General features: G+C 31.2%; 5 protein-coding genes across 6 annotated transcripts; 1 reads left to right on the top strand and 4 right to left on the bottom strand.

The window, feature by feature from the left end:
* Positions 1–366: 366 nt before the first annotated feature.
* LOC128963866 (protein lin-54 homolog) lies at positions 367–4,621 on the bottom strand. 2 transcript variants are annotated; one of them, XM_054310391.1, is made up of 7 exons: positions 4,406–4,447; positions 3,091–3,185; positions 2,678–3,010; positions 1,417–2,599; positions 849–1,355; positions 602–778; positions 367–508 (listed from the first exon to the last, which is right to left on the bottom strand). In XM_054310391.1, the coding sequence occupies exons 2-7, from the start codon at positions 3,128–3,130 to the stop codon at positions 481–483; spliced, it is 2,268 nt and encodes a 755-aa protein (XP_054166366.1). In that variant the 5' UTR covers positions 3,131–3,185; positions 4,406–4,447; the 3' UTR covers positions 367–480. The 2 variants fall into 2 exon arrangements, with proteins under 2 accessions (XP_054166366.1, XP_054166368.1); XM_054310393.1 differs by lacking the exon at positions 3,091–3,185 and having other exon boundaries at positions 368–508; positions 4,406–4,621.
* Positions 4,622–4,856: 235 nt separating this feature from the next.
* On the top strand, positions 4,857–6,588 carry LOC128963840 (COP9 signalosome complex subunit 4-like). The gene is made up of 4 exons (XM_054310364.1): positions 4,857–5,142; positions 5,217–5,296; positions 5,363–5,923; positions 5,984–6,588. The coding sequence occupies exons 1-4, from the start codon at positions 5,063–5,065 to the stop codon at positions 6,493–6,495; spliced, it is 1,233 nt and encodes a 410-aa protein (XP_054166339.1). The 5' UTR covers positions 4,857–5,062; the 3' UTR covers positions 6,496–6,588.
* A 100-nt stretch (positions 6,589–6,688) lies between these two features.
* On the bottom strand, positions 6,689–9,066 carry LOC128964117 (short transient receptor potential channel 5-like). Its single transcript, XM_054310675.1, has 4 exons — positions 8,830–9,066; positions 7,317–8,761; positions 7,141–7,249; positions 6,689–7,069 (listed from the first exon to the last, which is right to left on the bottom strand). The coding sequence occupies exons 1-4, from the start codon at positions 8,926–8,928 to the stop codon at positions 6,689–6,691; spliced, it is 2,034 nt and encodes a 677-aa protein (XP_054166650.1). The 5' UTR covers positions 8,929–9,066.
* Positions 9,067–9,458: 392 nt separating this feature from the next.
* Positions 9,459–10,482, bottom strand: LOC128964118 (alpha-ketoglutarate-dependent dioxygenase alkB homolog 7, mitochondrial-like). Its single transcript, XM_054310676.1, has 3 exons — positions 9,892–10,482; positions 9,686–9,810; positions 9,459–9,624 (listed from the first exon to the last, which is right to left on the bottom strand). Exons 1-3 carry the CDS (start codon positions 10,399–10,401, stop codon positions 9,459–9,461), a joined length of 801 nt encoding a protein of 266 aa, XP_054166651.1. The 5' UTR covers positions 10,402–10,482.
* A 1,419-nt stretch (positions 10,483–11,901) lies between these two features.
* On the bottom strand, positions 11,902–13,847 carry LOC128963960 (uncharacterized). Its single transcript, XM_054310513.1, has 6 exons — positions 13,371–13,847; positions 13,043–13,297; positions 12,481–12,973; positions 12,195–12,407; positions 12,035–12,134; positions 11,902–11,965 (listed from the first exon to the last, which is right to left on the bottom strand). The coding sequence occupies exons 1-6, from the start codon at positions 13,640–13,642 to the stop codon at positions 11,925–11,927; spliced, it is 1,374 nt and encodes a 457-aa protein (XP_054166488.1). The 5' UTR covers positions 13,643–13,847; the 3' UTR covers positions 11,902–11,924.
* Between the last annotated feature and the right edge of the window lie 182 nt (positions 13,848–14,029).

The raw sequence follows: 14,029 nt of genomic DNA on the forward strand, positions 1-14,029 counted from the left end.
TACAATAATATTCAATTTGAAAATTTTATTAATAATTTTCGAATATAATATAATAATAATATATACATATTGTATAATAAACTAATAATTAACTTTATATTTTTTTAATTTATGAAATTTATAATAAATTCAAGTCATATGGATGCTAATATTTATATATACATAGTATATAATTTACACAAAATTATTATATATATACTGTATATGTTTTTATAAGTTTATACATGTCGTTCAAGCAATAATTGTATACAACTATGTGCTGTACTTTTTTTTTATAAAAAACATGAAAACAAACAAAAAACAACTTAAATATATAGTTAATAACAAATATAATTTAAAAATTACAATACATCTCTAGATTAATATATCAAATTAAAATTTTTCAAATTCAAAATAAATAACGACTCATCAAAAAAAAAAACATAAAAATACAATTAAAATAAATATGAAATTCTTGAGACATTTCAATGAAATGTTTCTCTAAACTATTTCTGTCTTAAATTTTGCGCTAAAAATAAGTGTAAATTATATAATTAGTAAACAAATAAATAATTAATGAAATCAAGCAATGAATGAATGAGTGAATGAATAAATGGCTTACTTTCTGGTTTTGGCGGCGCAATCAATAATCTGTGTCAAACATCTGCCAAACTCTTCGATCACCAATTTCTCGATATGTTTGATATCGAGTCCAACTCGTTCTCCGTGCTCTGCCTGAGCTAATAGGCACTGACACGTGGCCTCAACAACTTCGGCTGTTATAAAACTACAGGGAAGCCTAATAATAAAACAATAATACAGTCAATACATTCAATTATATTTTCAGACTAAACATTAGTGTCTCATACCTGTCCCCATCAACTCTAATGGGAAGTTTTGGTTTGAAATCAGAGCTCCAGAGTCTGTTTTTGGTGGCAGCGTTTTGTTGGGCTGACCGCACTTCAGCCGCGTCGGCCAAATGCATGAGTGTTTTGCGTTCAAAGCTTTCCTCAAAGTTCTTACAGCCGACACATTTGCAAAGACCAGAGCATAGAATCTTTGCCTCATAACACTCGCAATAATTCTTTAGACAACCACTTCGTCGACAATTACATCCCTTTGTATGTCTACGTTCGGTATCACCAGCTCTTCCCTTACCAATCTTTGGATGAAAAGCGTGTGGATTTCGTTCAAGACATTGACGAATAGCTTTCTGTCGGTCCTCTTCGTGGTCCAAGTTATTGTGACAACTGATGCAATTACAAGAACTGCAAAACTCTCCGTTTGCAAAACAATCGCAATACAGTTTAAGACATTGAGATTTAGTACAATTGCATGGTTTTCGTTGGTTCGGGTCTTCAGCCGGTTTTGTGCTTCTGTAGGATATATTATAGTTAATAAGTAATAAATCAAATTATAATCATTCAAATGAATTACCCGTTAGAGATCTTCAATGAACCAATTTGTGCCGCCGTTAATGAATTGACAGTTGATGTAGTGGTCATCGGTGACGGCGCAATCGGCACATAATTTGTCCTCTGAGTGGCAGATGTGGCAAATGTTACCGACTTTGCTGATGTAGGTGTCGTTGTAGTAATGGTTGTGGTCGGAGTCATCTTTAAAAGTGATGGATTTGGTAACATGAATACCTGTCCTGAATTTGAAGTGCCCGGTGTTGTTATGTACGCAGTTTGGGATACAGTTGATGCCGCAGTGCTTACTACAAGTGAACCAGAGGTCACTTTAACACCACTGGTCGGAACAATGAGTTTAGTGGCAGGTGATTGTGTTATGGGAGCGATAGCTCGAACACTAGTGTTGGGTGCAATTGATCTCAATGGAACCAATTTATTAGATGAAATTGATGTAAATTGAGGTGATTGTGCTGATGATATGGGAACCACACGAATGAGTTGTACTGGTTTGGCATCATTTGACGCTTTACTTATAGCAATCTTGGGCTGCGTGGGTGCCGGAGCCAAAATGCGTTGCGGCGATTTAGCCGCAATAAATTGTTGTCCAGATTTAACGGGCAATATTTTGCCGCCTGCTGGTGCTATAGTTGTTACACCTGTCGTCGATGTTTTCACTGGTGAGAGGATTATCACTTGTTGCGGTTGATTTTGATTTGTATTGACACCGGTCTTAGAGAATGCCTGTCCAATAGGTCTGAGCAGAACCTTTCCGGGCGGAGCAACGCCGGTGGTGGTCGGCATTGACATAACAGAACTTAACGACTGAGTCTGTTTTGATGGCGAAAAAACAATCTGTTGTCCCTGTGATGTATAAATCACTTTCACAGTCGATGTGTCGTTTGATATTTGATTGCTTGAAACTGTGGTCACATTTGTCACTTTCTTGGCTTTGTTTTTAGCGGATTGGAGTTTAATTGGTGAGGTAGTAGTCAACACTTGAGAAGTGCTTAATTGACTCAAACTCAGAGCATTTAAGGGTATAATTTGTGGTTGAGATGAAGCACTCAATTTTACGAATTGTGAAGTCGCCTGAGATATGGGTATTATTTGTTGTGGATTTGGTGGGCGAATCTTTGCCTGTCCTCCAGTTCCTCTTCGGCCCCGAGAGGCTGTTACGGATTTGGTCATAACAGCAGTCGCAGGATCTGTAAAATAAACACAATATATATTACTCTCTATATATATATTTCATTAATTACTAAATTAATTTAACGCATTCATACACTGTCTGTCGGAGAATTGATTGGTCGATGAAATGCTCACTTCATTGCCAACATTGTCGAAGACAATTGCATCGTTCATATCGACATCATTGATCGTTTCGATCACAATTGTGTCCATATCGACATCGTTGGCATTATTATTATTGCCACTCTTGTCGTCAATCACTTGACTTTGGTCTACATTTACCAGTATATCGTTATTAACAAACTCATCGACAAGATTATGCTCTTCGGGAAGTGTAAAGTCGGCACCAATTCTTGCGGCCAAATCGCTCAAGTCTTGCGATGTAAAGGCCAAGTCATTGTCGGCCGCTGTTGTTGACGAACTTTGACCTGAATTAACCACAAAAAATATTAATCAATTTGTGTCTTCATGTGAACCCATTATTACAATTATAACAAAAAACACTCACTTTTACAATGATTTTGATTTGTTATCAATATTTTACTCATTTTATTTTTTTATCATTTATAAAAATGTCAATAAGTTATGAAACAATTAAAAACACTATAAAAATTTAATTAACAAAACATATTGAAAATACGATATTAATTATACATTTTTACAAATTATTTTTTAAAATATTGTCGCTATATGTCTATTAAAAAAAACTATTTTAAAAATCATTAACTAATATTCAATGCAAATTTGCCGGCTATTTAATTTGGGTCATTAAAATATACATTTTAAAAAACAAAAATACTAATATATTACTTGTATAAATTATTATTTAAAATTATGTCAAATAATCTAGCTCAATTAAATTGCATTTATTCATTATTGTTTTGAAAATTTTATATAAATTTTTGTTAATCAATAAACATTTTATTTTATCTCAACTATCATACAATATAGTATGTATTCATATAAAACTATATATTAATATACATATAAAATATATATATAAAATACATAAAAATGTTTAATGACTTTTCAGAAAAATACTATAATTATAAACCGAAAAATATATGATATATAAAATAGATATTAAATGTTAAAAGATTTTACACATAAATATTGATAAGCAATCAATGGGTTAATTAAAATAATTATTTTTCAAATAATAATAATTAGAAAAAAATAACTACTGATTAGTTAAAACAAATAATTAAATAATAATATAATGAAATTATGACAACAAATATTTTTTTAATAATATAATTCATTCAATAATAATAATAATTAAAAAAAACATTAGATTTGTTGACAACAAACAGTTCATATAATTTGATGGCTATATTGAGGGCCAAACGCGAGTCAAATCTCAATACGAATAGCGCTCCACAACTAAGGGTTGCAGTCATTTGCAATGCATTTACAACGATAAGAGTCTACAATAGTTTGCGCACAACTGTACTCAACAAACACATAGCCCTTATAGTGCGTCAATTGATTGCCATTTTTGTCGCGGAATTATTCAAACACTGAGAGAGAGAGAGACTAACTAAACATTTTGTCTTTTGATATATCAATTGATACGACAATACAAATGACTTATTTATAAATTAAAACTAAACAAACAATTCAAACAAAAACAATTGCAATCATTATAACTAAAACCAAAACAAACATTTCATATATGTTTGACCACAACATCTAATCAATGGCAACGCCTAAACATAAACCAAATTTAACTTTATTTTAACCCAAACTACTGTTATATATATATTTAGTATTGTTTTGTAGCCGTAATCTACGGGACTGTCCTTTTTTTGGTCAACACATACCTGATCTTTGATTTAGTAAAGCCATTGTAGTGATGGTTGTATTACTATTAGTTGTGTTGAAGTGAGCGCACAGTTGTTGTAATGTTTACAAGCAATCAATTGATGACAATTGAAAATAGCGGCCAATAGTCCAACACTACAACACATATACACACTGTGTGTACACTATATGTATGTTTCTATGCTTTCAAATGCATTAAACACTAATCTATGTCTATTCACGACTCGAAAACATTAATTACGACTATAATTGCCCCCAAAAAACATTTAACACATTTACATATTTATTTAATAATGGGAATTAAATGTAAATTATGACGTTATTTATGTAATAATCTCAATCTTTCATATATATCATAACGCATTCAACTATTTGGTAACAATTTAATGTGTATTTTATTGTTTATTCAATTTGGTATTAGAGAGGGATTAGATATAATGCAAATATTTGTTACGTTATATATGTATGATTGCGGCAATACATGAGATAATAGTGACCAATGAGAGTGTGATTAGGAGTGACTAATGAATGCATTATTTATTTTTTTAATTGAATTTCAGATATAATTGTTGTTAAAATCAATTGATTTGATTTGCATTCATATATATATCTCTTTTAATCATTTAATTGATTCAATTGAATCAAAACAGACAACAATGTCTGGTATTGACAAACACCGGCAAACACTCCAACAATTGGCACAATTGGGCGGAACTCCTAAAGAACAAACCGATCGGTAAGTGCGGCCATTGATTATCGGCCATATTTAATGACCACTTTTTTATTGTTGATAATATTGTTTTCTTGTAGTTATCGTTCATATTTGGAGACCATTTTTAAGCTGCCAACTGAAGAACTGGAGGAAACGCTTAAGATATTTATAGAGACAAGTATTTCTAAACTAATGTCTTGTTTTGTGACCATTTAATTAATTCAGTATTTATTGACCGAAATAGTTGTTAACGAAAACGTATCGCTTGTAATCTCACGACAATTGTTGACAGAAGTTGCGCAACACTTACCATCATTGACCGCAACGGTTTCGCGCAATATCTCTCACTTTACCTTAGAAAAAGTTCAGCCAAGAGTTGTGTCGTTTGAGGAACAGGTGTCTGCAATCAGGCAAAACCTGGCCTTAATATATGAGAATCAGCAAAACTGGAAAGAGGCGGCACAAGTGTTGGTTGGCATACCTCTCGAAACGGGTCAAAAACAGTATTCAGTTGACTATAAATTGGAGACATATCTGAAGATTGCACGCCTGTATCTCGAGGATGACGATCCGATACAGGCCGAGGCTTACATCAATCGGGCCTCACTATTGCAGGCCGAGACCACTAATGAATCTCTTCAAGTGATGCATAAAGTGTGTTACGCTCGGGTTCTCGATTACCGGCGAAAGTTCATTGAAGCCGCTCAACGATATAACGAGCTTTCATACAGAACTATCATTCATGAAGACGAACGCATGACTGCACTGAAGAACGCTCTCATTTGTACAATACTTGCGTCGGCCGGTATGACAGCAATCATATGTTTGCTTTTGTACTCATTTTATAAATGTTATGACTTTGCAGGTCAACAACGGTCCAGAATGTTGGCCACACTATTCAAAGATGAGAGATGTCAACAATTGCCTGTTTATAACATAATGGAAAAGATGTATTTGGACAGAATCATCAAAAGGTCCGAATTGGATGACTTCTCGGCACTGTTACAACCGCACCAAAAGGCAACCACATCTGTGGGATCAACAATTCTGGACAGAGCTGTTATTGAACACAATTTGTTGTCCGCTTCTAAACTCTATAATAACATAACGTTTAACGAATTGGGAGCACTTCTTGAGATTGATTCGACAAAAGCAGAAAAAATTGCTTCGCAAATGATAACCGAGGGAAGAATGAATGGTTTCATTGATCAAATCGCTGGTATTGTCCACTTTGAGACCCGTAATGTTTTGCCAACTTTTGATAAGCAAATTGAAAGTCTGTGCTTTCAAGTAAATAATATCATTGAAAAAATTGGTCAAACAGTTCCCGATTGGATGCAAAAGACTATCGATCAGTCGCTTTCATCTGTTCAGTGATTTTCAATTTGTTGATAATTATAACGTTATCACAAAAAAAAATTATCGACTGTATTATAAATAAACTTATATTTAATATTAAATATTGTTTTGAATTAATGGTTTAATTTTTAAAATACAATATTTTACAGTTTAAAGATAATACAAATTATGTATAAAAAATAGTATAAAGTTTATACTATAAACTAATAATTTATGAACTTTTAGTTTTATGTGAGACGTTAGTTGAGTTTGGCTTAGTTTTCGGTGGAGTTGTGTCTGAATTATTATTATCAGTGTCTTTACTATGGGATTGGGAATCGTTTACAATAAACTCGAAATGAACTCTTGAATAGGGTTTTGACTCCAAGTATTTGGTGCACTCATACCTGGAATATACGAGATCTTTGATCCGATGATATTGTTTGACATCTTTTTGTTGGACTTTCTCCTTAAAGCCAACCCGTTTGAACAGAATATAGGCCACACTAAACACTTCCAACAAATTGAACGGTACGGCCAGTTCACAGGCGCCGTGTATTTCATGGATGAGTCGAGCCGTCCAATGGAAACACCACGACTTGTCCTGAATTTTCTATAAATGGCAGTCGAAATGGTAAATGAATTATAATTTTTGTAAAAATTTGAAAATGAAAAAACCCATACCTCTGGCCCCCTAAATATCTCAAAACCTAATCCAATAAGAAAGTTGATAATAATAAATACAATAATTGGATCTAATGAACCAAATATCGGTAAGTTGACACCAAAACTACTGTAAGAGTATTTTTTTAATTATTACGGTATATGTTTTGAATTTATAAACCGGTAATTAATATTACCTTAAATTGTAATGACTGGCCATTGAGTGACTGATAAATGGATATAATATACCGATTAAGCAAAACGACAGAAGAATAATGCGAATAATCCTGTCTTCGCCCAAACCTTTGTACGCTCGAAGTGTCGATAAGATACCAATTCGGATGTATATTAATGTCACCAATAGTTTGATCAATACATAAGTAAATTTAATACAATCGGATGTCTGGACTTTGTTTTTATAAGCGTTTACTTCTTGCTGATTACGTCTGTTATCATTGATCCGGTCATTTGACGACTTATATAAGCACAGAATATCTAAGACGACAATAATGAACAGTATATTTGTGAGTATCAATTCAAAGACGTGTCCATAAAATCTCCAGATTTTTTTCAAACCAAAAATAGCACACTTTTTGGTAATATTGACAATATTGCCAACTGTCCAGACAATCGTTAAGGCAGTGAACATGTAATGTCCAAAAGATTTTTCGCATAATATTACGTTATGATTGATAGAGTAGACCAAAAACGAGACAAACACCGACTCATTGAAGAGCCGACATAAATAGCGTGACTGAGCGGTGATATGTTTGTTATATCGGACGGCAAACAATATGCTGCTCATCGGTTGGCAGATAATTATACGTAAACTTCGGAAAAACTTTTTGGTCAGACCAACGAAGCCAGAGTCAAACCACACCCTGTTTTGTCCCAACCAGAGATAGGCTCTCAGACTTTCGATGCGTTTCGAGGCTATAAAGTCAACCCAATTGCTGTCGACTGCGTTCTGAAGAACCAGATATTTGATGAAAGCATTGGGTCGTGGATTCACTCCTTTTTGTTGGACCAATACATTCACTTCAAGTGCATCGCGCGTCACATCAAACACTTCTGTGATATAGTTTTCCATTTGTTTGGATATATCGTAATATTGGTGCGAAAAATGACTGTTTTCTATAATAGTGCGATACTCTCTCTCAAGAGAAAAGACTTTGCTTATCGGATCTTCAGAGTTGAGTCCAATGTACGATGGATTACACAGTGCTCTATAGATGTCCAGATTTCGATGCGATGGTGTGGCTAAAGAAGTCGACGAAACATTGCAGTCATCGCACTCACAGTCAGGCATATGCGGCAATGGTATGGTATGTCCCCTATACATAAGCAGCTCTACAAGAACTCGATGGCCACAGATAGCGGCCAACATTATTGGTGTCATATATGGTGGAAAAACAGCCGATTCTTTGGTCGGAAGTTTTTCCCAGTTTTTGGCTTTCAATATGGGAAGCAAAACCTCAACTGTGTCCACATTTCCCGCTTTGATCGCATGAAAAAACGAATCGCGAATATTAGCGCCCCTTTCGATCAAATATTTGATCACTTCAGCCGATCCCGATTTTGCGGCGCAAACACTCAAAGCTGTCATGTTATGTCTCGAAGAGTTGATGTCTACTTTCATGTCCTAAAAAATGCAAAAAACCAATAATAATCTGTATTTAAAATCAGTAAATCATTAAATACAACACTGACTTCAATCATAGTCTTGACGTTTTTTAGATCACCAACCGCTGCATAATTAAGAAGTTTTTCAATCATTAAATTAGATTCATATCGTTTGGGATCTGCCATTGTATATCATCGACAAAAAAACTAATCCTAAATAAAAAAAAATATCAATTTCTATAATTGTGTGTAAAGTTTGTCTAAATAATAACAATTCGATGGATTTATTTTCAATACCAATAAAACAATCGAAATCTATATTCAAAATTCAGAATATTCTGAAAACACATGAATCGCGCGCCCATTCATTGATAACAATTAACAACACATACTATACTGTTTTGTTGTCTCAACACATTTAATAGAAATTAACACTTATTTTAATTGCAATTCGCGTGCGTTTATTATAATATAAACTAAAATAAATAATTTCACATATTTATTAAAATAAATTAATTTTATAGTAACTCTTATTTTTAGCAATAACATGAATTTATATTCACATCATTTATAACAAACAATTTAATAATAATTAATTAAGTAAAATGACTATCAAAATAGCAATTGTAATATTTATGTAATTCAAACTTTTATAATAATAAACTTTAAATAACATATGTTTGATAAATAGATTCATTATTAAAAAGTTTATAATATTATCTAATCTGATAATTATTGTCATTCATATCTTCTCGTTGACTATAATCGGGTTGATTGCGACAAATCACTGAAATACGTCTATCTCTTGGAATCGCTTGACCCTTGAATACCGACATTTGTTGGCCAAGTATTTCGTGAGTAAACTTATATCTAGCAATACCTCTAAAAAATGATAAATTTAGTCAACAATTAGTATGAAAACAAAATTTCGATCAAATCTCACGACATAATATAGAGTGATCTCCGCTTAATAAGTGCGTCGACGAAGACTGTATTATCTGTTTCATCCGCTAATCTCATGACCGACGAAGACAACAGTGATATACCGGCAATGGTATCGCCGCAGAACTAATAACCGATTCAAATGGATATACACTACCATTAGTGGTCTTAGTGTCTTAGTTTGTCATAATAATAATATGGACCTACTCTGACAGCATCGACATGCGCTTTAATGACACCCGTTTTGGCCAAATCGAGGACATGCACTGACCGGATGGGCGCCACTCCCGCGGGAAACGCAGTATTGCGGACTCTATCGATAATACGTTGATTTTCTTGAGTCCATTTACTTCTCTCTGTTTCTCTGTACTCATGGATAGCGTCGTCCCAATGACTGGTCTCATACCTCAATCTCTTGACGTACGGCTCGATCTCTTTGAACAAACTTTGTTCTTCATCTTCGGTGACGAAATCGTCGATCACTTTAAATGAGTCTTTAATCAAATCCAACGTTTGTTGACTATTTGAGTCCAAATATGATGTGTAGACATTGGTGGTCACAGATAGCTGATCCCGATTTGAAGTCGCGTTTGACAAACACCTTAAGACATTGCAAACAGTCTTAACCGGTAATGTCTTCAGTGGCAATACTCTGGCGAATGCGTTACACGTATTGAACATGAGATAACTTGGGATCAATTGGTGATTAAACACCATTAAGACCAATGAAAGCCAATTCAAGTGATAATCATCTCATGGTTTGTATGACAACAACAATAACACATGACTTTTGAGTCATTCATTGATTTCGTTATAATTAAAAATTATTTAATAATACATAAAAATTTTGTTTATTATAGAAAAAATAAAACTTTAATTTATTATAAAATAATTTTTTAAAACATATGTATAATTAATACATGTATTTAATAAATACATATAATAAATGTATTTAAAAATGTTAATTAAAAACATTTCTAAAAATAAAGAGCACCAGTAATGTTAAAAGTTTAGTTTATTTGCAAAATAAATTATTATTTTAATATTAATAACATTTTTTTGTTGCCTAATTTAATTGTGCCATAGATGATGGTTTGGATCTATTTTGTAAATTATCTAGGTAATTTAAGTTAATTAAAAAAAATTATTTAAAATAATTTTACAATTTAGTCTTTACATTTTTACGTCACTTACAATTTTACATTTTTTAAAAAAATTTATATATGAAAAGTTTGTATCATTTAAATTATTGCAAAAAATTGTTAAATTTATATAAAATATAAATATTATATTTAAAATTAAGATTAATTTAAAAAACAAAATGATAATTAATTTTATTTATTGTTGAGTTTCAGTATGTTTATCAAATGTCTTCATTTTTTTTATAAATGATTTTTTAAAAATTAGTTTTAGACTAGCAAAATATCACAATTTAAATTTTAAATAATTTTTGCTATTTGTGTATTAATAAAAAATTATTTGTATTATCTGCTCAATAGTAGACTATATTATTCAGTATTTTATCATTTTTAAAAATTTATTAAAATAACCCAATTTTAATAAACCACAAAAACAATTAAAAACTATTTCATTAAAAAAATAAGTATTACCGGTAATTGTATTTATTTATAAATTTTCATAGATAATACTCAGAATTGTCAGTAATCTAATAAACTATAAATATTTTTGTTATTTTATCTAGATCAATTGAAATTACTTTTGAAATATTTTTGAGTTTTTTGAAATTATACAATTGTAAATACTAAGGTAGATATAAGTTATATTTTATAAGTTATCTGTAGCTATAATATATAAAACTTTAATTATTATATTCCGGTATAAAATATTTTTAAAAATTCTTTATAAAGATAAATATATATACTATTGAATAACTTAATAAAAATATTTCAAATTTAGTAAACATAATCAACAAATTGTTATGAAATTTTGAATATAAATATTATGTAAATAAGAATAAAATAGATAATTATTTTATTATAATATACCTGTATGATAATTATAATATATTTCATATCACAGATGCTATAATAATATTATTGCCTAAATAAATCTATATATAATTTTTGTTATATATAAAGTTATGTACAAAATACAATAAAATAAGACTATAATACCTTTATATTAAATATAATTTAGTTACTAATAAATTAATTTTATTAATATAAAAATAACCATGTTTAAAAATTTTAAACCGGATAATCACTGGATAACTTGTACCATCATTTGATGCGTGAATAAGAAACCATAATAACAATCATACCTATTTTTATATACAATTAGTTATGTTAATAATTAATAAAAATTAAAAACAATTTGTTTGATAACATACTAATAGCATTAAGTGAGGCGACAATACAGAAATCGGCAAACCATCCGATCCTATTGAGACTCCACTCCAATAATGGACTCATTATTACATTTAAAATCGCCTAAAATTAAAATATTTATTTGCAAAATAATTGTAGATATTTAATGTTTTTAATACTTACTGGTCCCGTATGAATGAGACCATAGATTGTTATTGAGTTTTGATGTCCAAACTTGCGAACCACTTCTGGTAGAAAACAAGAGAAAACACCGACAGTTGTGAAGAACAAAGAAAAGTCCCAAATGGCAAACATTATCTTCTGGTAGTAATAACCGGTTATTTTCAATGTAAATGTGGTCACAGCAAGAATGGCATTAATCGTTATTAAAGTATCCTTTAAATTATCAATTTTATGGTATATTATTAGTAAATAAATTAATTATAAATTCAATTATTAGATAAAATACCCGAAATTTCAAGTGATCCATAACTTTTCCCCAAAAGAGACCTCCCATACCATTGATAATAAAAGATAGCGAAACAATTACCGACAAATAGTGGTCATCACTGATATAGCTCTGACCAAATGCTTTGATCATTGAATTCATTAAATAAGTGGTTTGTGTGCTTAAAGCAAAGGTTATCAATAGTATAGTAAATAATGGCGTTTTGATGGCATATCTTAAACTATAATTCACTTCATTTGATTCAATTGACTGATTCATAAGATTTTCATTGTCTCCGTTATTGGTGGTCGTCGTCGTCGATGAGTAGACATCATTATCACAACTATCATTGACATTGATAACATCAATTGTTTGGTTTGATTGGCGTTCGCTGTAATTATCATCAGAATTAAAGATAAGACAAACACCAAGAAAACCAATGAAACCATAGACTAGACTAAGAAGTGTAAAGAGTTTCGGCACTTTTGACAATAACTCTGTTTCATCAAAATATCTGTACATTTGATAAATAATAATTTAGTATTCAATAATTTGTTTAAAAAAAACATTTTAATGACAATACCCGTCACTGTTTGGTGTAATATTGTTGGGATTCAAATAAAATGTTTGCATTTGAATGAATATGAATGAACTGAAGGCATTGGATCCCGTAATCAGACCCGAAACCAGTCCTTTATGGCGGGGAAACCATTTGATGGCATTTACGATAACTGTTGAATAGATTAATCCGTTGCCGACATTCTGGGCAAATGAAAAGCTTAACAAAACCATCAAAAGTGATGACTTTATGGTTACCGCTGTGACAGCAATTGCAGCACTAATTTTACAATTCAAATGAAACAAAATTCAAATATTTTAGTCTTTAATTAAGTGATTATTATTTTTAATACCAAAATATGAGTGTCGCTATAAAACAGGTGACTCTTGTGCCCAATTTGTTGCCAATACAACCGCTAATTATTGTAATTGTAGTGAAAGTGGTCACACTTACGGCAGTAAACCATACACTTTGCCCGTAGTTGGCATCTCGTGAGCTGTTTTGTCGTAAATAGGATGTCATATATGTGTTTAGGTTAGCGAAAGTACCGCCCGATCCTATCATTAGGTGCAACAAACAACTCCCTGTAAGTGTCGACACTTGTTTAGCTGATAATCGGGCCATCAGTTGTTTGGATCAGTCAGTCAATTATCATTAATTTATATCACAATTGATTACAAATTAATGGCATATCATATTAGATTACATCCGATATGTGATATATGTTTGTAGTTATCAATCAATCACTAGATTACAAACTGACCGTACATTCAATATAATCATTAATCATACAGTTTTGTGATAATTGTTTAGTCAACCCATAGATGAATAATAAATTTAATATTTTAGACAACTATTTAGTGTTTCGGTACACAAAAAAATTATTTGAGATTTTATTTTTTTTAAATCCAAATTCATTTTTATCTTTAAAATGTAATTAAACGCGAATTTACAAAAATAAGTTGAACTAAAAAATAGGAAAATTTTGATGTAAATGTAATTATCATAATT

This window comes from Oppia nitens, unplaced genomic scaffold, assembly GCF_028296485.1.
Source record: "Oppia nitens isolate AA-2021 unplaced genomic scaffold, nextdenovo-longstitch-racon4-pilon3 scaffold8_pilon_pilon_pilon, whole genome shotgun sequence".
NCBI lineage: Eukaryota > Metazoa > Arthropoda > Arachnida > Sarcoptiformes > Oppiidae > Oppia > Oppia nitens.

Coding starts and splice junctions, on each gene's coding strand:
- LOC128964117 (XM_054310675.1), bottom strand. CDS start 8,928: ATGGCAGATCCCAAACGATATGAATCTAATTTAATGATTGAAAAACTT. Junction 8,762..8,829: donor ACGTCAAGACTATGATTGAA/GTCAGTGTTGTA, acceptor TGCATTTTTTAG/GACATGAAAGTAGACATCAA. Junction 7,250..7,316: donor GCCAGTCATTACAATTTAAG/GTAATATTAATT, acceptor ATACTCTTACAG/TAGTTTTGGTGTCAACTTAC.
- LOC128963866 (XM_054310391.1), bottom strand. CDS start 3,130: ATGAGTAAAATATTGATAACAAATCAAAATCATTGTAAAA. Junction 3,011..3,090: donor AAATCAAAATCATTGTAAAA/GTGAGTGTTTTT, acceptor TGGTTAATTCAG/GTCAAAGTTCGTCAACAACA. Junction 1,356..1,416: donor TCATTGAAGATCTCTAACGG/GTAATTCATTTG, acceptor TATATCCTACAG/AAGCACAAAACCGGCTGAAG.
- LOC128963960 (XM_054310513.1), bottom strand. CDS start 13,642: ATGGCCCGATTATCAGCTAAACAAGTGTCGACACTTACAGGGAGTTGT. Junction 13,298..13,370: donor ATAGCGACACTCATATTTTG/GTATTAAAAATA, acceptor TTGTAAAATTAG/TGCTGCAATTGCTGTCACAG. Junction 12,135..12,194: donor GTCTCATTCATACGGGACCA/GTAAGTATTAAA, acceptor TTTTAATTTTAG/GCGATTTTAAATGTAATAAT.
- LOC128964118 (XM_054310676.1), bottom strand. CDS start 10,401: ATGGTGTTTAATCACCAATTGATCCCAAGTTATCTCATGTTCAATACG. Junction 9,811..9,891: donor CGCATGTCGATGCTGTCAGA/GTAGGTCCATAT, acceptor ATCGGTTATTAG/TTCTGCGGCGATACCATTGC. Junction 9,625..9,685: donor AGATCACTCTATATTATGTC/GTGAGATTTGAT, acceptor ATCATTTTTTAG/AGGTATTGCTAGATATAAGT.
- LOC128963840 (XM_054310364.1), top strand. CDS start 5,063: ATGTCTGGTATTGACAAACACCGGCAAACACTCCAACAATTGGCACAA. Junction 5,143..5,216: donor CCTAAAGAACAAACCGATCG/GTAAGTGCGGCC, acceptor GTTTTCTTGTAG/TTATCGTTCATATTTGGAGA. Junction 5,297..5,362: donor TAAGATATTTATAGAGACAA/GTATTTCTAAAC, acceptor TGACCGAAATAG/TTGTTAACGAAAACGTATCG.